Source organism: Acartia tonsa, chromosome 4, assembly GCF_053477335.1.
Source record: "Acartia tonsa isolate MP-2025a chromosome 4, ASM5347733v1, whole genome shotgun sequence".
NCBI classification, from domain to species: domain Eukaryota; kingdom Metazoa; phylum Arthropoda; class Copepoda; order Calanoida; family Acartiidae; genus Acartia; species Acartia tonsa.
This window is the reverse complement of record NC_137263.1, coordinates 349,970-373,913: the sequence shown is the minus strand read 5'-3', so window position 1 is coordinate 373,913 and position 23,944 is coordinate 349,970. Positions and strand designations below refer to the sequence as shown.

The following is a 23,944-nucleotide window of genomic DNA, read 5'->3' as shown; positions in this document are numbered from 1 at the left end:
ATTCACATTGAACTTATTTCAATATTTACAAATTTGGGTATTTCATATAAGAAAACTCAACGCTACCAAAAGTATCAAAGGTGAAATAAAAAGCATTTTTTGGGGGAAAAAAGTTTGTATCAAATGATTCAAAATTGTCTAATTAAAGAGAAAAAGATTTTTTTTTAAATTTTGGCAGTTCGGCCACCGTTTTTTTTTAAAGACAAATTGTACCACATTAAAGCAACTGCCATTCCAAGTTTTAAAGTTTAGAACATAAAATATAAGAAATCATATAATTGAATTAATTCTGGAATTAAGACATTAAATTAAAAAAAAATGTTTTATACACGATATCATTAATAAAAGTTCTTGTAAACAACATAAAATCATATACAGAGAGGATCCTCATCAAGGGTTTCTTCTTCTTTAATTTCTATTTTTACATCAGCTTCACCACAATCAACAAAACTGGTAGAGGCAGAAGGTTGTATTGTGTTCTTAGTAGATTCTAACTTCTTGAGATGTCCAGCTGATTTATTGTGCTGTGACAATTCTGAACTTGAGTAATAAGATTTCTGGCATGATACACATGAGTATGGCTTTTTTCCAGTATTGATCCTCTTATGTACTTTTAACTCATCGTTTTTACGGAAAAATTTTTTAAATGTATAACAAGAATATGACTTCTCCTTATAGATCCTCTTATGATGAATTAAACTACTTTGTCTTGAGAAAGTTTTTTCACAAGTATCACAACTTCACAAGAGTATGGTTTCTCTCCTGTATGGATCGAATTATGGAGAGTCATCTCACAATTTGTATGGAAAGTTTCTGTACATATTCCACATTTGAATATTTTCTCATCTGTGTTTGGAATTTTCAAGTGATCTATCTGTGAGAAAGTCTTTTCACATAAATCACAAAGGAAAAGTTTGTCGCCTTCAAGAATTCTCATTTGTAATGTCGAGTTCCTCTTGGAAGTGATTTTCTTCATGCAAAGATCACACTTGCTCATTATGGATTATTATTATTTGTTCTTGTGCACCTGAAATTAAAAATATTAATATCCAGGATAAAAAATATTTGTAAGCTAATCTAACTTGTTATTATTTACAGATTTATGTAATTTGTCTGCGAGAACATACGTTCTAACTAGGTATTGTTATTATAGACCAAGTATTGGGTGAGATAATTCAATGGAGGAGAAGAAGCCGAGTATTATGGTTTACAGTCCATATTTCTTTAAATGTCTTCTACTACACTCAGCGATATTATATCAAGAATTTTATTTTGTTAATAGAATTTTTTTTTATTTTAATATTTTATTTCTTATGAAGCTATATCATTGCAGATATACATAGTAAGTGAAATATAAATATTTAAACGTGTGAGAACGCACATAGCTTAATGGGCCCTCAATTCAACATAGGAGGCAAAAAAACTCAAATCCTAAAACAATTTAGCCGAAATCCATCCAAGGGCCTAAACTAAGTAGATGACTCAAATAGCTTACTGATTACCAAGACAAACTAGTTATTAATTACATTACATAAGATGAATATAATATTCCCGTTTCAATAGGAGAAGAATCAAAATAATAAAACAATAAGTATTGATACAAATTTAGATTTTACAGAAATTGTTCCAGAGCAAAATAAAAAAAAATCATATAATTGAAATAATTCTATAATAATTTAAATTGAATATTGAAAACCAAAAAAGACTGAATATACATTGATATCATTAGTTAAAAGTATTTGTTATAAACAGTAAATCTACTAAGAATAGATATCTTCATATTTATAGCATTTAGATCGTCATATTTCAATCTTGTGTTCAACAATGTCAATAGTGTTGACTATATCCTCAACTGAATTCTGTTCAAAAGAAAGAGAATCTTTATCCTGAATTTCTTCTTCTTCTATTTCCTGTTTTATAGTTTCTTTAACATTCTCTGCCTCCATGTTGATAGAGAGAGGATCCTCATCAAGAGATTCTTCTGCTTTTATTTCTAGTTTAATATTAGTTTCACCACAATCAACAAAATTGGTAAATTCTAATTTCTTAAGATGTTTAGCTGATTTGTTATGTTGCATCAATTCCGAACTTGATTTAAAAGAGTTTTGGCATAAAACGTAAGAGAAGGGATTCTCACAAGTGTGGGTTCTCTTATGAAGAGTTAAATCACCATTGGAACAGAAAGACTTTTCACATGCATCACAAGAGTATGGCTTCTCTCCTATATGGATCCTCTTATGATAAGTTAAATCACTTGGTTGTGAGAAAGGCTTTTCACAAATATCACAAGAGTATGGCTTCTCTCCTTTATGGGTCCTCTTATGAAGTGTTAAATTACTTAGATGTGAGAAAGTCTTTTTACAAGTATCACAAGAGTATGGCTTCTCTCCTGTGTGGGTCCTCTTATGATAAGTTAAATCATTTGGTTTAAAGAAAGCCTTCTCACAAGTATCACAAGAGTATGGCTTTTCTCTTTTATGGGTCTTCTTATGAAGAGTTAAATGACTTTGTTGTGAGAAAGCCTTTTCACATGTATCACATTTGAATTGTTTCTCTCCTGTATGCAACGTCTTATGACGCTTTAAATCACTAAGTTGTGAGAAAGCTTTTTCACATGTATCACATTTGAATGGCTTCTCTCCTGTGTGAGACATCTTATGTACTGTTAAATGCGGTTTCTGTATAAATGCTTTTTCACATAAGTCACATTTGAATGGCTTCTCACCTGTATGAATTCTCACATGTCTTGTTAAACTACCTTTGGTAGAGAATTCCTTGCAGCAGATATGACACTTGTTCATGATGGATTCTTAGTTGTTCTTGCACCTGGAATAAATAATATTTAATGTAATACTTGTGTAGAGCTGAAAATAAAAATTAAAGCAACATCATTTTTAATAGCTACTCTATATGTAGGGTGTGTCCGTCACTATGTAGGAAAAAGTATTCCAGATGTACTCTATAAAAACTCTCCTCTGATATCTAATTTTTATCCCACTTTCTCTTCTATCCACTTACATGTACTTGTCTTATTACCCAATCTACTTTTGATGTTTTATTTAATTGCTATCTTTAGCTTTAATTTTAAATACATACTATAGAAAACAATCATCCCAAACCCCAACTGTTTTTTTAATGATATTTTTGTTACAGCAAACTAATTCACTTTTATGACAGACAGATATACATACTTTATCTTAAATATTAAGATTTTAAAGATTCTGCTACATAATATTTGTATTATATATAAGCTGACTTACTTTAGTTTGTAAACTCAAATAATTCGCTTGTTCTTTCTATTTATAATCATTGAGTCTCAATTCATTTTTTATACAGTCTGAAAATAAATATAATAATAATTTTACAAGTAACACAATTTTAATTATAAGAACTAATTGAAAATAAGAAATAATAAAAATTAGAAATGGTAGAAATACCTTGCTCAATAGGATAGAAAAATGTATAAACAGAAACGGTAACTAAATGATTTAGTGGAAATGCAATTAATATTTACAATATTATATCAATTAGTATTCAATTTTAGGTTAGGGTAAATTGGGTATGTATATGTACAAGGTAGCCCCACAGGGTTGGGCCAACGCAGATTTATGTTTAATCAATAAAGGAAACAAAGTATATAAGATACTAGGTACTTATTTACACATTTTTACAAATAACGTTTTTTTTTCAAAGAATTATAATTTTTTTCTTTAAAATAATTTTTGGAGAAGTAATATCATTTACACATTACATAAAATCTTAGGACGACACGTGTTTATGTTTAATCAATAAAGCAAACAAAATATATAAGATACTAACTATTTACACATTTTTTTCAAAAAATTATGATTTTTTTAAAAATTATTTTTGGAAAAGTAATATTATTTACACATATTATTAAATCTTAAATACAAACATAAATAAACATAATTAAGGCCTTTTTAAAAGACATTTACCACAAATTCGCTATTTAGGGTCATGCATTCATCAAACATTTTTATTTCTACCTACTCAAACGAATTCTTCACTCTCAATTCCTTCTTCCTCCTTTATTTCCTCTTTTATAATTACTTCCACACTCTCAGCCTCAATCTTTATAGATATAGGATCCTCATCAAGAGTTTCTTCATCTTTTATTTCCATCTTTATATTAGCTTCACCACAATCAACAAAACTGGTAGAAGCAGAAGGTGTGACAAAATTCCAACTGGATTTATGGATCCTCTTATGCATAGTTAAATTACCTATATGAGAGAAAGCCCTGTCACATGTATCACAAGCGTATGGCGTCTCTCCTGTATGGATCTTCTTATGGTTATTTAATTCCCATTGATATAGAAAAGCTTTTTCACATGTATCACAAGAGTATGGCTTATCTTCTGTATGAATTCTCATATGACTTATTAAACTACTCTTCATAGAAAATTCCTTGCTGCAGATATGACACTTGTGTAGAGGTAATTTACTAGAGTATGGCTTCTCATGCTCAGTAAAATGATAATTAAACTCATACTTTGAACGGAAAGCTTTGTCACATGTATCACACGAGTATGGCTTCTCTCCTGTATGCATCCTTTTATGTAATGTCAACTCTTTACTGACACGGAGAGTCTTTCCACAAGTATCACAAGAGTATCGATTTCCCTTTTATGGATCCTCTTGTGGTCAGTTAAATGACCTTGTTGAGAGAAAGCCTTATCACATGTATCACATTTGAATGGCTTTTCTCCTGTATGGATCCTATTGTGTCTTAATAAATTACCTTTTTCTGAAAATGCCTTTTCACAAATATCACATTTAAATGGCTTCTCTCCTGTATGAATTCTCATATGTACTGTTAAACAGTCCTTTCTAGAGAATTTCTTGCAGCAGATATGACACTTCTTCATGATGGATTATTAATTGTTCTTGCACCTAGAATAAATAATATTGAATGTAATACCTGTGTGTAATTGAAAATAATAATTTCAAGCCTTCATTTTTTTAATAATCCTTTTAAATACTGACTTTTGTAAAAAAAAAAGCTAGTATATAATTTGTGCAGCTAGTATATAATTAAGATGTGTTCGTGCAGCTGACAATATGTTATGGTAAAAGTATTCCACATTTGCTCTATGAAAACTCTATCCTTACATCCATATCTTATTAAGTATAGCTACTCTATATGTAGGGTTTGGTCATCACTATCTAGGTAAAAGTATTCCAGATGTACTCTATGAAAACTCATCTGCTTACATCCATATATTATTTAGTATAGCTACTCTATATGTAGGGTATGTCTGTCACTAAGTAGGTAAAAGTACTCCAGATGTACTCTATGAAAACTATCTCTTCTTACATCCATATCTTATTTAATATAGCTTTTAATATAGCTACCCTATATGTTGGGTGTGTCCAAGTCCATCAATATGTAAGTTAAAGTAATCAAAATATGCTGTGCTATTTTATTCATTGTTATGAACATATTTATTCTTGTACTTGTTAAAAACTAACTTACTTTAATTTTGTGAACTGAGACTGTGCGTGGTTTGTTTCTTTTTATGTTGACTTCAGTTTAAAATCTTATTTTATTTTATATTTGTCTGAAAGTAGACAAAATTATTATTTTATAAGTAGATCTAATTGAATTAAAGAAGGTATACACATTTTTGCATTCAAAAGAAGGACAGAAAAATTGCATAGACAGAAACAGCATCTACACGATTTAGTGGAAATATCAAAAAATTTACAATTAGTATATCAATTAGTATTCCTCAAACTTAGGTTAGGGTTAATTGGGTATATACAAGATAGCCCTGAAGGGTTAGGACGACACAAATTTATGTTTAAAAAAATAAAGCAAACAAAATATATAAGATACTACCTATTTACACATTTTTACGAATAACATTTTCTTCAAAGAATTATGATTTTTTGCTTTAGAATTGATTTTGGAGAAGTAATATCATTTACAAATTACATCAAATCTTAAAAAAAACATAAATATAAAACAAAGCACTTGCTAACAGACATTTACAACAAATTCGCAAACTAGGTTCATTCATTTATCAAAGATTCTTATGTTTATCTACTTAATCAGATTCTTCACTCTCAATTCCTTCTTCCTCCTTTATTTCCTCTTTTATAATTACTTCCACACTCTCAGCCTCTATCTTTATAGATATAGGATCCTCATCAAGAGTTTCTTCATCTTTCTTCTCTAGTTTGATATTAGCTTTACCACAATCAACAAAACTGGTAGAAGCAGAAGTTGGAACTGTATTCTTAGTAGATTCTAAGTTCTTGAGATGTCCAGCGGATTTATTATGCGTTGTCAGGTTTGAACTGGAGTAAAAAGATTTCTGACATAAGTCACAAGAGTATGGCTTCTCACTGGTGTGGATCCTTTTATGTAAAGTTAATAAACTTGATCGTGAGAAAGCTTTTTCACACAAATTACATTTGAATGGCTTATCACCTGTATGGATCCTCATATGACTTACCAAATGTTGTTGTAGTGTAAATGCATTTTCACAAAAATCACATTTAAATGGCTTCTCTCCTGTATGAATTCTCAGGTGTCTTGTTAAACTACTCTTTGTAGAGAATTCCTTGCAGCAGATATTACACTTGTGTAGAGTTAATGGCTCACCATGCTCAGTAAAATGATGATTCAAATCATACTTTGTACGGAAAGCTTTTTCACATATTTCACACGAGTATGGCTTCTCTCCTGTATGAATTTTTTCATGCTTAGTTAAGTTACCACTTTCTGAAAATGTCTTTTCACAAAGATCACATTTAAATGGCTTCTCTCCTGTATGAATTCTCATGTGTCTTATTAAACTACCTTTTGTAGAGAATTCCTTGCAGCAGATATGACACTTGTTCATGATGGATTATTAATTGATCTTGCACCTGGAATAAATAATAGTTATAGTAATACCAGTTTACATTTAAAGATAATAATTCCAATTATTTATCATCAGTTTTAAAACATTTCATTTTTATTAATTTAAGATTTATTTAAGATCATGTCTGAAAGCCCTTCAACACGTAGGAAATAGTATTTTATTAAAACTTTCTCCTTATATCAATATCTAAACTAGCATAGCAACTCTATAATTGTTACCAGTATTTCTGTACATAAAAAAATTAAAATATTTTGATTTTTTACTCATATGATTTTTTTAATGATAATTCCTAGGACAACGATGTAGATTGTTGTAAGCAAAGCATCCTTATTATCAAGTACTAAAAATGTAACTTTATTCTTAAAACTTTTTCATCTGTTCAAGAAATTTTTGTATGTCCAACAATCTGATATTAAATTACATTGCTTTTATGGATGTTTTCAAACTTGTTTTTATATATAAAAAAGCTAACTTACTTTGATTTGCTAAACTCAATTTACTTGTCTTTTCTTTATCTTTATGTTTCTACTGACTTTAGTTTTATAATCTTTATATATAGTCTTCATTCATTTTACATTTAGTCTGAAAATAAATTAAATGAGATATTTACTAACACAATCTTTACCATAAATGAATAATAATATCCCAAGATATTATATGAACAAGAGATAGATCATCAAAAATAACGAGGACATTTTTTTGACTGACAGATGGACAGACAGTGTTCCACTTTGGATTAAAGATTAGCTTCCTATTTTTAGGAGATGTCAAACATAAATAACATTTGAATAGCTACACATCTGTATGAATCTGCTTTTTTATAATAATTTAATGCCTACAATCATCAAAAGCCACTCCCGCCAAAAACCGCCGTTTCCAGCCTATTTTTTTGCCTTTATTCGCCAAATTAGACAATTTTCAATCATCTGGGCTAAACTTTTGTTTTCATAAGAATTTCCCTAATAGTACCTAACACTAGTAATATTTGAATATTTACTATTGCAATTATAGAAACTACTTTTAGAAGCTGGCTGGAAAAAGTAGAGATAAACCTGTGGTTGTGAATGTAAATTGCAACTTTTTTATACTATTAGATAAATAGCCTACACTCCTTGAGATTTTTACAGCTTCACTGAAAAGTATAATAATTTTGAACATTAATTTTCTAGATATTTAGATTCAGACAAAAAAGCCTTACTACTGTTTATTATAGGATTAAGAAGACATAAAATTGGATTAGCTGTACTCCATATATTTAAACAAAAAAAAAATATTACCTAGGTACCTATTCTCAAAAAGTCATTATTCAGTAAAATATTTGAGGCTAAATGGCCAAATGGCCGAGATATCTTTAATTGGTTAGAGGAGGAAACCAGAGAATGTTGTCATCTTACAACTACATCCACACTTCCCTAAACTAAAAAGAAGGCACACTCCCCTAACAATATTTTACCCTAAAAGAAAAGTTATAATGTACTAATTCAGACTACCCAGCTACAGATAATATATATATGATATTTGCTGTATACATATATATACAAAAATTGCATAGGTACCTAACTAATTAAACTTCCAGACTGGCCAGTCAATTTTGAAAATAAAAAACGTACATAACGTACACAAAAAAAATACATTACGTACATAAAAAAAAACAAAAAAAACGTAAAAAAACGTACATAATAAAAACACATAATGTATATTTTCTTCTAGTTATCTATATTAATACATTAATATCTATATGTTGTGTACTAAAGGTATGTTTAGTGAGATGTTAAGTAAATAAACAATAGGTACACTCTTATTATAATTTTAATAATAAAAGTTAGTATAATACAGAATTTAAGGTGTAACACTTACTACTACCCTAACAAACTTCAACTGATTTTCTAAATCATTTTTGAATTATAATAAAATTTATAGATTATCTAATATTTCCATCTGAAAAAAATAACAAATGAATTTTCAAACATGTTATTACAAAAACAAGTGTAGCTAAACGATTTAGTCCAAAGTAATATACTAAAATTTTCTGACAAGAAGTGATAAGCTCTAGTTAGAATTTTAAGAAAGATCGAAAAATTAACGAAAATCAAATAAATAATATCATATTACAGAACTTTTGATGAGATTGCACAAGGATGTTATTACAAAAAACAGTATAGCAAAAAGATTTTTCCAAAGTAATTTACTAAAATTTTCATTCTAATGCGCTCTTCGTCATCTGACATGTTTAGAGGTTAAAATTAAAGTCTGAAAATGCATCTCCAAGTTTCAAATCTAAATAAGAGTAAAAAATTAAATACATAGAGCGTGAAACTAAAAATAACCATTTTAAGATATATTTAAATAATACTTTGAAAATACACTCATTAATCTAAATGTTTAAAAAGAAGTAAGTTTTTTCTTCTGCCCATTAAGATCTCACTAACTACTTCATAGGTCAAAGTCTTCATTGTAGGAAAGCTTCAAATACACTGCAGCATGATGAGTTTTTAGGCCTTGAAATGGTTCAAAGCTGTTTTTTCTGATCTCTTTTCCCTCTTAGAATACAGAGCCAAGTTGCCAAAAAATATGACTTCTAAATCCTGAACTGAACACCGTATGATATCTTGGAATATTTACCTAGGAATATAAAGAATTTAGAAAAAAAATAATGTAAAATCCATAAATTTAAACTATAAGTTATAGTAACATATGTATATGCATAATTTACCTACATATTTTTGTTCTATGAAAATTTAAGATAATATTGAATTTATTTAATATAATACACCTATAGTTTTTGTTAAAATTTTCGTACAAAACATACAAATTACTTTTCTGCTAATATTTGATTCTTATTATTTTAAAAAAAACGTAAAACGTACAATAATACAAATTTCAAAATACGTTACGTACACATGTCAAAATAACGTCCAGAACGTACACAGATTCGATGCGTAACGTACAAAACGTACACTCTGGCCAGTCTGTACTTCTGAGATTGAGAATGTATTAAAGTTCATTAAACTTTTTTAATTAGAACATTTATTAGCTTTTAAAATATCCTGTTTTACACCACCCTCCCCCCCCCCCCCCCGCCTTAAATGCAGGTATGTCCTGCATTTTCAAAAGGATTATATATGATTGAGATATAAGATTGGTAAAAGCCTGTGCACCCAACTTAAAAAGTTGTCTTGCTATACCATTTCTGACCAAATTATGCTTTGTTTAATTCCAATTATTCAAATAATTGTTTCATAACTAAATATAATAAAATGTCTAACATGATTGCCAATAATTTCACATGATTGTAAGTTTTAACCCTTAATGATATTCATTGTTAAATATTATTTGTATTTGCTGAACTGAATAAGCCATTTCACTATAAGTTTCCAATTAAAAAAAAAAACTTTTAAACTTAAAATTTTATTTATTTTAAAAGCATTTTTTATCTTTTTGCTGCTTATCATATATGTTATTTTCATTGATTTATTTGTGAACAATAACAGTTAATAGTAATTCAAAATATTTGTTTATAAACAATTCTCAAATGCCGCACTTTATGCCATTTTTTAAATGTCGTCTTTGATTACATATATGTTAAAAATTCCCTTTGCATTTTTAAAATAAAAGAATAAAAAATCCAAATATCATTTATAATTTGATTTTAAAATTGTATTAAAACTATATACACAGCAAATTAAATTTATTTGTCTAAAGAAATTAAGAAAAATTTATCAAAAATGATATAATGTTTTGTGGGAAAACATATCATAGAATATTTCGACCAAAAGTTTTTTAAAGACGACATTTAGTAATAAATAGAGAGTGCGGCATTCGTACGAAGTAAATAAACAGAGCATTTTTCAAAGTAATTTAAATAACAAAACAAATGTTTAATTATAGAATATGCTTATTTTTGTGACGAATTAATTAAAATTTATGGTTAGACAAATATAACAGAAAGAAATATCTAATTTTAGATTATTTTAACATCACAATTGTTTAATTTATAATTAATATTTATAAAACAATAGTTTACTAATACAATTAAGACAGGGAAAATTGTATGTAGAACTGATATGAAACATTAGAGAAAGAAATATATTTATTTTATGGCAATGAACCAGTGATACTGTAAAAAATTGCTGCTAATTATTACAATATGATCTTGTTAAGACATGCATTCAGGGACAGTGATTCTGACAAATAATTCTTAGTAAAAATTTCACCACAACCAACTTTCTTTCTTCAAATTTTTAATAATTTCATTTGGATTTAATAAGTAAAGAGATTTAATTATGTTCTTATTATTAAAAGGGACAGTTGCAATAATTACATTTGGATATAGATTAGTAAACACAATACTTCTAATATTTCATATGTGTTTATAGAGCATATAAATAAGTTAATTAAAATTTTTTACCATGTTGTTTTTATAACAGCAAGTGATATATTCATCTTTTAAATATGTAACATTTTCCTCAAAACAGCTTGACAAATTCTTTAGTGCCGCCTATATTTTTTTATTATTTTTTTACCTATGAAATACTAATGTATAACAGTTTTCTGGTGATTATGCTTGCAATTATTTTTCTAAAATGGCAACCTAAACAACCACAAATTAGTCTTATAAATCTTTAGATTCATATTTTGAAAACTTCCATATGATGATTAGTCCTAATTCTCTTGTGTTTGGATTAAGATATACAGTAATATTGGCAAGCACAGATGTTACTTGTGGAAGCTACTAAATTATTACATCACCCTGGACTTATTGAGTATGGCAGGTGTTCCATTTTGAATAGAACACTTTTAGGAATAAAGAGCAGAGATGAGGAAAATCCCTTATTTTTTATACACCTCTCCATCCATATTCTCAATGTTTTATTAGCTTGGTACCTGTATTTGTATAGACACCTCTCAAACCTCAATTTTAATATTATTATTAGCTACCTAGGTAACCCTAAGACTTAAATAGACTATAGTATTAATAATGTTTTCATTAGGTCCTTTTGGCTAGCTCAAGCTCCATGTTTATGCACATAAGTTCTTGATATGTTTTCATACAGCTCCTTACTATTACCTCACCTTTCTGAGTATGGCTGGCAGGTGTCCCAAATTAAATCACTAATAAATTATGATCTTTGCAGAGAAGCTAAGGCCAATGTTTTTTTTACATGCCTATTGATCAAAAATAGGTACTCATTAACCAACCAAGGGTATGTAGATGCAGCTGATGCATGCATGAGCCAGGAAGAAATCTTCCAGTCAGTCTCTTGAGTCACAAGCCTCAAATACACATTTTAATAATAATATTGTTTTTCAGACAGAATATAAAATGAAATTAGACTCAAGATTGCAAAGCTAAAGTCAATTGAAACATAAGGAGGAAAAAATCTTCAATTTTGAGTTAAAAAAAGTAGGTTAGTTAGTTTATACCTAACAAGTACAATGATAAATTTGAGTAAGTGTTTGAAATTTGTTATGTATTATCAAAATACTATACTTGTACATTAATTGTACATTGTGACGAATAAGTGACCATATATAAATAAGATATGGATATAAGGAGTAGAGTTTTGATACTTTTTCTACAAAGTCATAATATTGAAAAGTACTTGAAATACCCTAGACTCTCATCTAGGGTATATTTTCTTTTTACATAAATTGTTTTTATTGAGAGTTAATATTATTCCAGAATTCCAGAATTATTCCACCATGAACAATTGTCATATCTGCTGCAAGTAATTCTCTCAAAAGAGTTATTTAAAAGAATACATAAAGGACACCATTTAAATGTAAATTATGTGAAAAAGCATTTACAAAAAGCAGTGATTTAACAATGCACATGAGAATTCATACAGGCGATAAGCCATTCAAATGTTATTTGTGTGAAAAAGCTTTCACACGACCAAGTACATTTTCTTTACATGAAAGGATCCATACAGGAGAAAGGCCTTTCCAATGTAATACATGTGAAAAAGCTTTCCATACAAATAGTGAGTTAACTGTCCATAAAAGAATCCACACAGGTGATAAGCCATACTCATGTGATTATGTCAGAAATCTTATTACTCAAACTCAGAACTGACACAACATAAAAAATCAGCTGGACATCTTCTTAAATTAGAATTAACAGTTCTACCTTCTGCTTCTACCAGTTTTGTTGATTGTGTTAAAGCTGATGTAACACTTGAGATAAAAGAAGAAGAAACTCCTGATGAGGATCCTCGGTGTATCAACTTAGAGGCTGAGAGTGTGGAAGTAATTATAAAAGAGGAAGAAGGAATTGAGATAAATTTAAAAATGTTTGATAAATTAATGAACCAAGTTTGTGAATTTGTTGTAAATGTCTTTTAACAAGTGCTTAAGGGGGATTTTTTTAATGCAACCATCTCGTAATCAATGTATAAATGGCACTTAGAATTCGAATTTTGATCTGAAATTTTGCATGAGTAATCCTTGGTAGGTCTATTTTCCCTAAATCGAACAAAAAATTGGAAAAGTAACGGCTGGCAGCTGGCGGCTCAGCCGTTTGGCCGTTTTTTGCCTATTTTCAGGGCAAATTCATCATTAATTACGTAGGAATCAACTTTTAAAAACATATTTTTGGTTTAATTCATGTTAAATGATAGCAATAACCATTTTAAAAATTTCTAGTGCCAGCTGCTAAACGGCTAGAACCGGCTGAAAACGGCTGGAAGCTGCCAAGAGTATGAAGAGTAGATAGGGCATGTGACATGTCTAGGGGTAAGTTTTTATGGTTGCTGAGCTCTAAAATGCTACCAAAAATAGTGGCAGCCCATCCATAAGGCAGCTGGGTAACAGCTGCAGCTCAGCTGGTAGCGGCCAAGAGTAGAATAAGTAGATGGGGCTTGTGACGTGTCTTGGGGTACGTTTTTATGGGTGCTGAGCTCAATAATACTACAAAAAATAGTGGCAGCTCATCCATATGGCAGCTGGCAACGGCCGCTGCTCAGCTGGGAGCGGCTAAGAGTAGAATGAGTAGATGGGGCTTTTGACGTGTCTAGGGGTAGGTTTTTAGGGGTGCTGAGCTCAAAAATACTACCAAAAATAGTAGCCGCCCATCCATATGGCAGCTGGGTAACGGTCGCAGCTCACCTTGGAGTGGCCGAGAGTAGAATGAGTAGATAGGGCTTGTGACATGTTTAGGGGTAGGTTTTATGGTTGCTGAGCTCAAAACTGCTACCAAAAATAGTGGCGACCAATCCAAATGGCAGCTGGGTAACAGCTACAGCTCAGCTGGGAGCGGCCAAGAGTAGAATGAGTACATAGGGCTTGTGAGGTATCTAGGGTAAGGTTTTATTGGGTGCTGAGCTCAAAAATACTACCAAAAATAGTGGCCTCCAATCCATATGGCAGCTGGGTAACGGCCGCAGCTCACCTTGGAGTGGCCAAGAGTAGAATGAGTAGATAGGGCTTGTGACATGTTTAGGGGTAGGTTTTTATGGTTGCTGAGCTTAAAACTGCTACCAAAAATAGTGGCGACCAATCCACATGGCAGCTGGGTAACAGCTACAGCTCAGCTGGGAGCGGCCAAGAGTAGAATGAGTACATAGGGCTTGTGAGGTGTCTAGGGTTAGGTTTTAATGGGTGCTGAGCTCAAAAATACTACCAAAAATAGTGGTGGCCTATCCATATGGCAGCTGGGTAACAGCTGCATCTCAGCTGGGAGCGGCCAAGAGTATAATGAGTACATAGGGCTTGTGACGTGTTTAGCTGAGCTGTAGCTGTTACCCAGCTGCAATGTGGATGGGCCGCCCCTATTTTTGTTAGTATTATTAAGCTCAGCACACATAAAAACCAACCCCTAGACAGACGTGTTTAGCTAAGCTGTAGCTGTTACCCAGCTGCAATGTGGATGGGCCGCCCCTTATTTTTGTTAGTATTATTGAGCTCAGCACCCCTAAAAACCTACCCCTAGACACGTCACAAGCCCTATCTACTCATTCTACTCTTGGCCGCTCCCAGCTGAGCTGCAGCTGTTACCCAGCTGCCATAGGGATGGGCCGCCCCAATTTTTGGTAGTATTTTTGAGCTCAGCACCCCTAAAAACCTACCCCTAGACACGTCACAAGCCCTATCTACTCATTATACTCTTGGCTGTTCTCAGCTGAGCTGCAGCCGTTACCCAGCTGCCATATGGATGGGCTGCCACTAATTTTTGTAGTAGTATTGAGCTCTGCACACATAAAAACCTACCCCTAGACACGGCACAAGCCCTATCTACTGATTCTACTCTTGGCCGCTCCCAGCTGAGCTGCAGCTGTTACCCAGCTGCCATAGGGATGGGCTGCCACTATTTTTGGTGGCATTTTTGAGCTCAGCAACCATAAAAACCTACCCCTAAACATGATACAAGCCCTATTTACTCTTCATACTCCTGGCCGCTCTTAGGTGAGCTGCGGCCGTTACCCAGCTGCTATATGGATGGGCAGCTTCTATTTTTGGTAGTAGTATTAAGCTCAGCACCCATAAAAACCTACCCCTAGACACGTCACAAGCCCTATCTACTCAATTTACTCTTGGCCGTTCCCAGCTGAGCTGCAGCTCTTAACCAGCTGCCATATAGATGGGCCTCCACTAATTTTGGTAGCATTTTTGAGCTCAGCACCCATAAAAACCTACCCCTAGGCAATAGACATGTCACAAGCCTACCCCTAAACATGTCACAAGCCCTATCTACTCTTCATACTCTTGGCCGCTCTAAGGTGAGCTGCGGCCGTTACCCAGCTGCCATATGGATGGGCTGCTTCTATTTTTGGTAGTAGTATTGAGCTCAGCATCCATAAAAACCTACTCCTAGACACGTCACAAGCCTTAACTACTCATTCTACTCTTGGCCGCTTAAAGGTGAGCTGCGGCCGTTACCCAGCTGCCATATGGATGGGCGGCCACTATTTTTGGCAGTATTTTTGAGCTCAGCACCCCTAAAAACCTACCCCTATAATTGTCACAAGCTAAACCTACTCATTCTACTATTGGCCACTCCCAGCTGAGCTGCGGACGTTACCCAGCTGCCATATGGATAGGCTGCTTCTATTTTTTGTAGTAGAATTGAGCTCATCACCCATAAAAACCTATCCCTAGACACGTCACAAACCCTATCTGCTGATTCTACTCTTGGCCGCTCCCAGCTGAGCAGCAGCTGTTACCCAGCTGCCATATGGATGGGCCGCCACTATTTTTGGTAGCATTTTTGAGCTCAGCAACCATATAAACCTACCTCTAGACATGTCACATGCCCTATCTACTCTTCATACTCTTGGCGGCTCCCAGCCGTTTTCAGCCGGTTCTAGCCGTTAAGCAGCTGGTACTAGAAATTTAAAAAATGGTTATTGTTATCATTTAACATGAATTAAACCAAAAATATGTTTTTAAAAGTTGATTCCTACGTAATTAATGATGAATTTGCCCTGAAAATAGGCAAAAAACGGCTAAACGGCTGAGCCGTCAGCTGCCAGCCGTTACTTTTTGTTCGATTTAGGGAAAATAGACCTACCAAGGATTACTCATGCAAAAGGGATAGTTTCACGAAGTGCATTTTAAAAAAAATAGTGAACTGTAAGTTTTTTCTATTTTAAATAACGTAGTAGTGCATAATATAAAGTTGTTGATTAAAATTAAGAGATTTTACCAGGGGTTTTCCTTAAAAAATGAGTTTTTCATTTTTATTTTCAACTTCGTTGCGTGTTATATATGGCAAAAACTTTTTTGTCATAAATACAACTTTAGATAGCATTTACTAGTTAATAGAACTTTAAACTTTTTATACAACGAAATACACATAACAACAAAGAATGACCAATAAAATATTCAGTATGGTACTTAGAGTAGTGATCTTTTTATATGTCTTAGTAGAATATATTAGGCATTTGATAGATATGATTGTGATAAAGAATTTTAACATTGACCTGACCAAACTTTTTTTATTTAACAATATCTAAAAGAGTTAGTGATTTGAAACATAAATTACATGAGAATAGTCTTTTTATATATATATATATATATATGTTGTATGGTTAGTTAATATTTCCGCGTGAGATAATGTGTATATTGTAAGTAAACCAGACGGTTTTCTTTATTTTTTTTAAAAAAGAATCTATAGAAAACCTGTCCTATAGTGAACCGGACGTTGTTTTTTATGTTTTTTAAGTAACTTGTCCCAAGGGGAACCCCTGTTCAATTTTTTTTGTAACTCTTGTGAAATATGTGGAAAAAGATTATCTAAAATTGGTGTTTTGGCTATACATATTAGGAAAAAATAGACCATTCTCATGTAATTTATGTGGCAAATCTCTTTAACTTTTTTCGATATTGTCAAATAAAAAAAGTTTGGTCTGGTCAATGTTAAAAATTCTTTAACATATAATCATATCTATCCAATGCCTAATATATTCTACTAAGACATATAAAAGTTCACTACTCTAAGTACCTTAACTCTTTAAATACACTTCATAGAACTATCCCTTTCAGATCAAAATTCGAATTCTAAGTGCCATTTATACATTGATTACGAGATGGTTGCATTAAACCCCCCCCCCCTTATGTTTGTATTTAAGATTTGAAAAATGTGTATATAATATTACTTCTCCAAAAACAAATTTAAAGATAATTAAAATCATAATTCATCGAAAAAAAAACTTTGTAAGTTTTATATATTACTTTGTTTGCTTTATTTTTTATTGTTTAAGCATAAATCTGCGTTGCCCCAACCTTGTGGGGCTACTCTGTACATATCCAATATACCCTTACCTAAGTTTGACTTTGATTTAAAATTGTAAAAATTAATTATATTTCAACTAAATCGTGTAGATTCTGTTTAAAAATTTTCTGTCCTCTCTGCAAATGTATATTTATCTTATTTAAATTTTTAATTATTTCTTATTTTCTTATTTTAGATCTTCTTTTTAGAATTCTGTTACTTATAAAGTAATTTTATATTTATTTTCAGACTGAATATAAAATGTATTGAGGCTTAAGACCATAAAACTGAATTCAATAGAAACATAAAAGGAACAAGAAAACTGAAGTAAGTTTTATCTTAGCAAATTGAAGTAAGTAAATGTCTGTCTGTCCATATAAAAGACTTTGCTAACCATTGAGAATAATTCAGTTATCTTTTAATGAATCTTAATATAAGTCTATATATATATTTTTTACTTTTAATTGGAGTGTAGTATGGATCTTTAATGGTAAAAGGCCACAAGAAAATTTACGATTTTTATTCTTTTTATTTAAGAAAAGAAAGGTTTCCATGAAGTGTCAAATTGAGATCAGAACCCCCCCCCCCCTTCTTCTTTATTGTGTGGATGTTTTTATGTGTTTGTGTTTTACTTTGGGTTAGGCTAGGTTATATTGGGTACAGGGTAGCATGATTCAAGAAAAAAAAATTTTTTTAAAAAGTAGATGGGAGTTTCAGAGTGCAAAGTAAGAATTAATTTGATTGATCATTCAAAGATACAATAATAAAGATTTATTATATTCCTTCAACTCAAGAATTGCCTAAAATAAATGTTTATCTCAGGTGCAAGAACAAATAAAAATCCATCATGAACAAGTGTCATATCTGCTACAAGGAATTCTCTACAAAGGGTAATTTAACATTGCACATGAGGATCCATACAGGAGAAAAACCATATTCTTGTGATATATGCGAAAAAGCTTTCCGTACGAATGGACATTTAACTGGTCATAAGATGATCCATACAGGAGAAAAGCCATACTCTTGTGATACATGTAATAAGGCTTTCTCAAAACAAAGTGTATTAGCTGAACATAGGAGGATTCATACAGGAGAGAAACCATACTCCTGTGAATTATGCAAGAAATCTTTTAATGATAGATCGAACTTGACAAGACACCTTAAATCTGCTGGACATCTAAATAAGTTAGAATCTACTAAGGATTTAGTTCCACTTTCTACATCTAACAGTTTTTGTGGTGAAGCTAACATCAAACTAGAGAAGGAAGTAGAAGAAACTCTTGATGAAGATCTTATCTTTATAAAGATAGAGGCTGAAAGTGTGGAAGTAATTATAGAAGAGGAAGAATTTGTTTAAGTAGATAAACATAAAAATGTTTGATAAATGAATGAACCTAGTTTTCGAATTTGTTATAAATGTCTTTTAGCTTGTATGTTTATGTTTGTATTTAAGATTTTAAAAATGTGTAAATGATATTACTTTTCCAAAAACAATTTCAAAGAAAAAAACATAATTATTTGAGGAAAATGTTATTTGTATAAATTTTAAAAATGTGTAAATAGGTAGTTTGTCATATATTTTGTTTGCTTTATTGTTTAAACATGAACCTGTGTCGTCCTAACCTTACAGCGCTACCTTGTACACAACCAATTTACTATAACCTAAGTTTAAGGAATACTAATTGATAAAAAAATGTAATTTTTTTCTGTCCTTCTCTTGAACACCAAATCTTTAATAACTTCTTTAATTTTTATTATCCAATTTATTTCTCATTTTGTTCTTGATTTAGAATTGTGTTACATGTATAATTATTATCATATTTATTTTCAGACTGAATATAAAATGAATTGAGACTCTAAGATTATAAAAAGAAAGAAAACACGAGTAATTTGAGTTTAGCAAAGTAAAGTAATTTTCTTTTCTATATACCTAACAAATATTATGCAGCAGAATATTTATATTAAAGTTGTAGATGTCTGTCTGTCTGTAATAAAAGTGAATTAGTTTATTTTAATATTAATTTTATTTTTTTTGAATAGTGAATTATTATTTAAAGAAAACATTTTGGTTTTGGGATGGTTTTTTCTATAGTATGTATTAATACCATTGTAAAACTTCTTTCATTTTTGTTATCCAATATATTTCTCATTTTTTTCTCATGATTATAATTGTGTTAAATTATATTTTTTTATTTTCAGACTGAATATAAAATGAATTGAAAATCTTAGATTATAAAAACAGAAAACGAGTTATTTTAACTAAGTAAAGTAAGTCAGTTTACTATATTATGAAATAAAAACTATCAAATAATTTTGGTCACCTATTATTCTAGCTGGCTAAGTTATCGAGCAGTTCATGTGGTTTAATTTTCAGTTACGCAGATAATTATATTATAATTGTGTATTTAATACCTGCAGGGTTAAAAAATGAATCATCATATATTACAAATATTATGTTGTAGAATCTCTGAAATTCTAGTGTTAAGATTTCCGGTAAAGAGGGGGGGGGGGGGGAGTGGATGTACGTGTTGATTTCATTAAGGGAGGAGTAGGTTGCGCTAAAAAAAACCGTAAAGGTGTGAGTTTTAAGGCTTAAAAATAGCAGTAGAACGATAATATTCACTAAATATGTGTATTTCTTATTAAAAAGAACTATAGACAAAAAATTTTTTCAAAGTTAACATAAATACTCTACGAAACTTTAGAAAAGGGTGAAAGTGTAGCAACTCTATATTGGTGGTGAATCAAAAAGAAATATAACCTTAAAATGTTCTAATATTATAGAGGAAGGATTTTTGTCTGTCATTAAAAAAAGACTTTGTTAACCAATAAATAATTCAAATAACCTACCCTATTTAATTTTGTTTTTTGGTACAGCAAAGAACGTCAAAGCTTTCTTTATTTGTGAGAGGGGGTAAAAACTTTTGAAGCGGGGGTGGGGGGATCACCCCTTTACCTCCCCACCGCCCGCTGCGGACGTCCATGGGTTTCAGCTAAAAGTTATTGACAATATGACAACAAATTTTTATTTTATTATCTACATTTTGATTGAATAATATTTATTCCAGGTGCAAGAACAATTAAAAATTCATCATGTTGTCGTGTGATATTTGCCACAAGCAATTCTCCCACAAGAGCGTTTTAACAAGACATATGGGAATTCATACAGGCGAGAAGCCATTCTCCTGTGATACATGTGAAAAGACTTTCTTACAGCAATATAAATTAACTGTCCATAAGAGAATCCATATGCTAGAGAAGTTATACTTTTGTGATACATGTAAAAAAGCTTTCCGTACAAATAGTAATTTAACTCGTCATAAGAGGATTCATACAGGTGAGAAGCCATACTCTTGTGAATTATGCCAGAAATCTTATAACTCTAGTTCAAACCTGACAACACATAACAAATCCGCTGGACATCTCAAGAAGTTAAAATCTACTAAGAATACAGTTCCAACTTCTGCTTCTACCAGTTTTGTTGATTGTGGTGAAGCTAATATCAAACTAGAGATAAAAGAAGAAGAAACTCTTGATGAGGATCCTCTCTCTATCAACATGGAGGCTGAGAATGTTGAAGAAACTATAAAAAAGGAAATAGAAGAAGAAATGGATAAAGATTCTCTTTCTTGTGAACAGAATCCTGATGAAGATTATATAAATAGTATTGACATGGTTGAACACAAGATTGAATATAATTAACTCTATGAAAGTATAAATTTTTTTTTAAAAATAGAATTTCATTTGATGAGAAAGATCAATTTTCAGTAAATTAAATTGTTGTATATAAAAAGACAATGTATTCTTAAGTACTAATTTTTTTTTGATTTTTTACATTAAAAATACTTTTTCTCTCTATTTATTTTCTTACATTTTTTTTAATTGATTAGATAAGAATTTTAAAGTTATCTCTCTGTGTAAATCTGTAATTCTTGTTTGTTTTCTGTACATATACTTTTTTATTTCTTGATTATTTTTTATATTTTCAGAACACGAAAATGAAATTTGGTTACATGGAATAATAAGAATATCATAAATAAAAACAGGTATTTGGACACTCCATAGTTATTTTGTTAGGCAATTTAGTGAGGCCATAGGTTATAGAGATGAAAGATTCCTCTAAAGTTTATATTTAGGATATAAAGCCGTAAGATTTTTTTGTCTGTAGTGAAGGATCTGGCTAATAACTGATAAGATATCATATGGGTATCCTTTACAGTTAAGCTACTTTTAAGTATAGGCAGGGCGACCACTGCATACTATATATACTATTTATACTATATAGGATGAGTTTGGATACTATATCATACTATATGACAAAAATTTACTATATATACTATATAATATTACCTTTATTTGACCAAAATTTACTATATATACTATATGATATTAAATTTAAATAACAAAAACGAATATTGTCAGTTTTGAGACAACGCCTCTGAAGGAGCGTTTTGTCTTATTTTCACAGTAGGTTTTCTCCTATTTCTAGCCCCTGCGGGGGGCTTTATCTCTGAGGGGAATCGTTAACCTTTGACTTACCCAAATTAACCTAAAATAACCCATTAAAAATACTGTGATATGACAAAAATGCATAAAGCTCTACAGTAATTGAGAAAATCCTGAAAATATATTATTGTTTGTGATTATGTTTTAAATATCGGTTATTTTTCATAGAATTAACTTAATCTAAGGGAGAGAAAAGTTTTGCCACTTTCGCCTACTCCGTGATTATTAAGCTAGGTCTTATTGTGAAACTATAGGTTAGTTGGGATAAAAGTTTACTTTTGGGTATTAGTTCTCTTTGATTTATTAATTTTTTGGATAGGTTTCCAGGTTCAGGTGCTGCAGGCTGGAAGGTGGTTTCTGGACAGGTAAAAAAATTTAAAATTTTTGTTTGAAGATTTAGAGATCAATTTATCTTAAACAAAATATGCACCTTTTAGGATGTTATTAACATCTGAAGAAAAAATGAAAATTAGCCTCCAGGGTCAGGTCCTGCAGGCCTCGTTCACTCTGGACAGGTAAAAAATAAAATTTTTATTTTAAGAGTTAGAGGTCAACTTTTAAAACAGAATATGTATGTTTTGATCTTATTAACATATATGAAGAAAATATATAAATCGGCCTTCAAGTTCAGGTCTTGCAGGCCTCCAGGTCCACTCTGGACAGGTAAACAATCAAATTTCTTATATGAAGAGTTAGAGGTCTATTTATATAACAGAATATGCATTTATTTGGATAATATTAACATATTATTATATATTAACATAATATTTTACCTGTCCAGAGTCCATCTGGAGGCCTGCAGCACCTTAACCTAGCCTGGAAGTCGATTGTCATTTTTTCTTTAAAACACACAAATATTATCTAAAAAAGATGCTTATGTTGTTTAATAAACTAACCGGTATTATCCTTTTAGAAATTTTTTTTTCAATTTTGAAATTTTTTTTTCTTGAAATTTTGAATTCACATATTATGTCAGCCAAACATCTCAAAAAGTTAAAATCTACTAAGAATACAGTTTCACACTCTGCTTCTACCAGTTTTGTTGATTGTAGTGAAGCTGATATTAAACTAGAGATAAAAGAAGAAGAAACTCTTGATGAAGATCCTCTCTCTATCAACATAGAGACTGAGAATGTTAAAGAAACTATAAAAAAGGAATTAAAAGAAGAAATTGAGGATAAAGATTCTATTGATATAGTAAAACATAGAATTGAAATATGATGAACAATTGATTTTCTTAAATCTATCTATGTAGATATTGTATTATTTCAAATGTAAAGTAAGGTGCTTTAACTATGCATAAAAAGATTCACACAAGAGAGAAATCATACTCTTGTAATACATGTGAAAAAGCTTTCAGACAACAAAGTGAATTAACTGTCCATAAGAGGATTCATACAGGAGAGAAGCCGTACTCGTGTGTTATATGTGTAAAAGCTTTCCATACAAATAGAGGCCTAACTGTTCATAAGAGGATCCATACAGGAGAGAAGGGAAAGAAGAGAGGGAAGACATACTTTTGTGAATTATGCCAGAAATATTATATCTCTAGTTCACATTTCTCAATACATAATAAATCAGCTGAACATCTCCGGAAGTTAGAATCTCTTAAAAACTCAGTTCCACCTTCTGCTTCTGCAAGATTGTGGTGAATCTAATATTAAACTGGAAATAAAAGAAGAAAAAACTCTTGAATTTGATGAAGATCCTCTCTCTATTGAAATCATAGAACATAAAATTTAAATATTATGAAAAATTGTTTTTCTCATGTGAAATACCACATTTTGTAAGTATTGTATTATTTTTAATGTAAATATTAAAAGGAGGGGGTGGG

At 30.9% G+C, this 23,944-nt stretch overlaps 3 protein-coding genes and 1 long non-coding RNA gene across 4 annotated transcripts; 2 read left to right on the top strand and 2 right to left on the bottom strand.

The window, feature by feature from the left end:
• Positions 1 to 1,639: 1,639 nt before the first annotated feature.
• On the bottom strand, positions 1,640 to 3,339 carry LOC145315597 (uncharacterized). Its single transcript, XM_080155573.1, has 2 exons — positions 3,261 to 3,339; positions 1,640 to 2,826 (listed from the first exon to the last, which is right to left on the bottom strand). Exon 2 carries the CDS (start codon positions 2,799 to 2,801, stop codon positions 1,800 to 1,802), a length of 1,002 nt encoding a protein of 333 aa, XP_080011699.1. The 5' UTR covers positions 2,802 to 2,826; positions 3,261 to 3,339; the 3' UTR covers positions 1,640 to 1,799.
• LOC145318119 (uncharacterized) lies at positions 3,337 to 7,492 on the bottom strand. Its single transcript, XM_080159469.1, has 3 exons — positions 7,370 to 7,492; positions 6,073 to 6,897; positions 3,337 to 4,893 (listed from the first exon to the last, which is right to left on the bottom strand). Exons 2-3 carry the CDS (start codon positions 6,870 to 6,872, stop codon positions 4,587 to 4,589), a joined length of 1,107 nt encoding a protein of 368 aa, XP_080015595.1. The 5' UTR covers positions 6,873 to 6,897; positions 7,370 to 7,492; the 3' UTR covers positions 3,337 to 4,586.
• A 10,359-nt stretch (positions 7,493 to 17,851) lies between these two features.
• On the top strand, positions 17,852 to 19,436 carry LOC145315596 (uncharacterized). The gene is made up of 2 exons (XR_013878087.1): positions 17,852 to 17,931; positions 18,427 to 19,436. It is a non-coding gene; the product is annotated as an uncharacterized LOC145315596 (long non-coding RNA).
• A 365-nt stretch (positions 19,437 to 19,801) lies between these two features.
• LOC145315594 (uncharacterized) lies at positions 19,802 to 21,351 on the top strand. Its single transcript, XM_080155572.1, has 2 exons — positions 19,802 to 19,872; positions 20,673 to 21,351. The coding sequence occupies exon 2, from the start codon at positions 20,698 to 20,700 to the stop codon at positions 21,304 to 21,306; it is 609 nt and encodes a 202-aa protein (XP_080011698.1). The 5' UTR covers positions 19,802 to 19,872; positions 20,673 to 20,697; the 3' UTR covers positions 21,307 to 21,351.
• The last annotated feature ends 2,593 nt before the right edge of the window (positions 21,352 to 23,944 follow it).

Coding starts and splice junctions, on each gene's coding strand:
- LOC145315597 (XM_080155573.1), bottom strand. CDS start 2,801: ATGAACAAGTGTCATATCTGCTGCAAGGAATTCTCTACCAAAGGTAGT.
- LOC145315594 (XM_080155572.1), top strand. CDS start 20,698: ATGTTGTCGTGTGATATTTGCCACAAGCAATTCTCCCACAAGAGCGTT.
- LOC145318119 (XM_080159469.1), bottom strand. CDS start 6,872: ATGAACAAGTGTCATATCTGCTGCAAGGAATTCTCTACAAAAGGTAGT. Junction 4,894..6,072: donor GAGAGTGAAGAATCTGATTA/AGTAGATAAACA, acceptor CAATTAATAATC/CATCATGAAGAAGTGTCATA.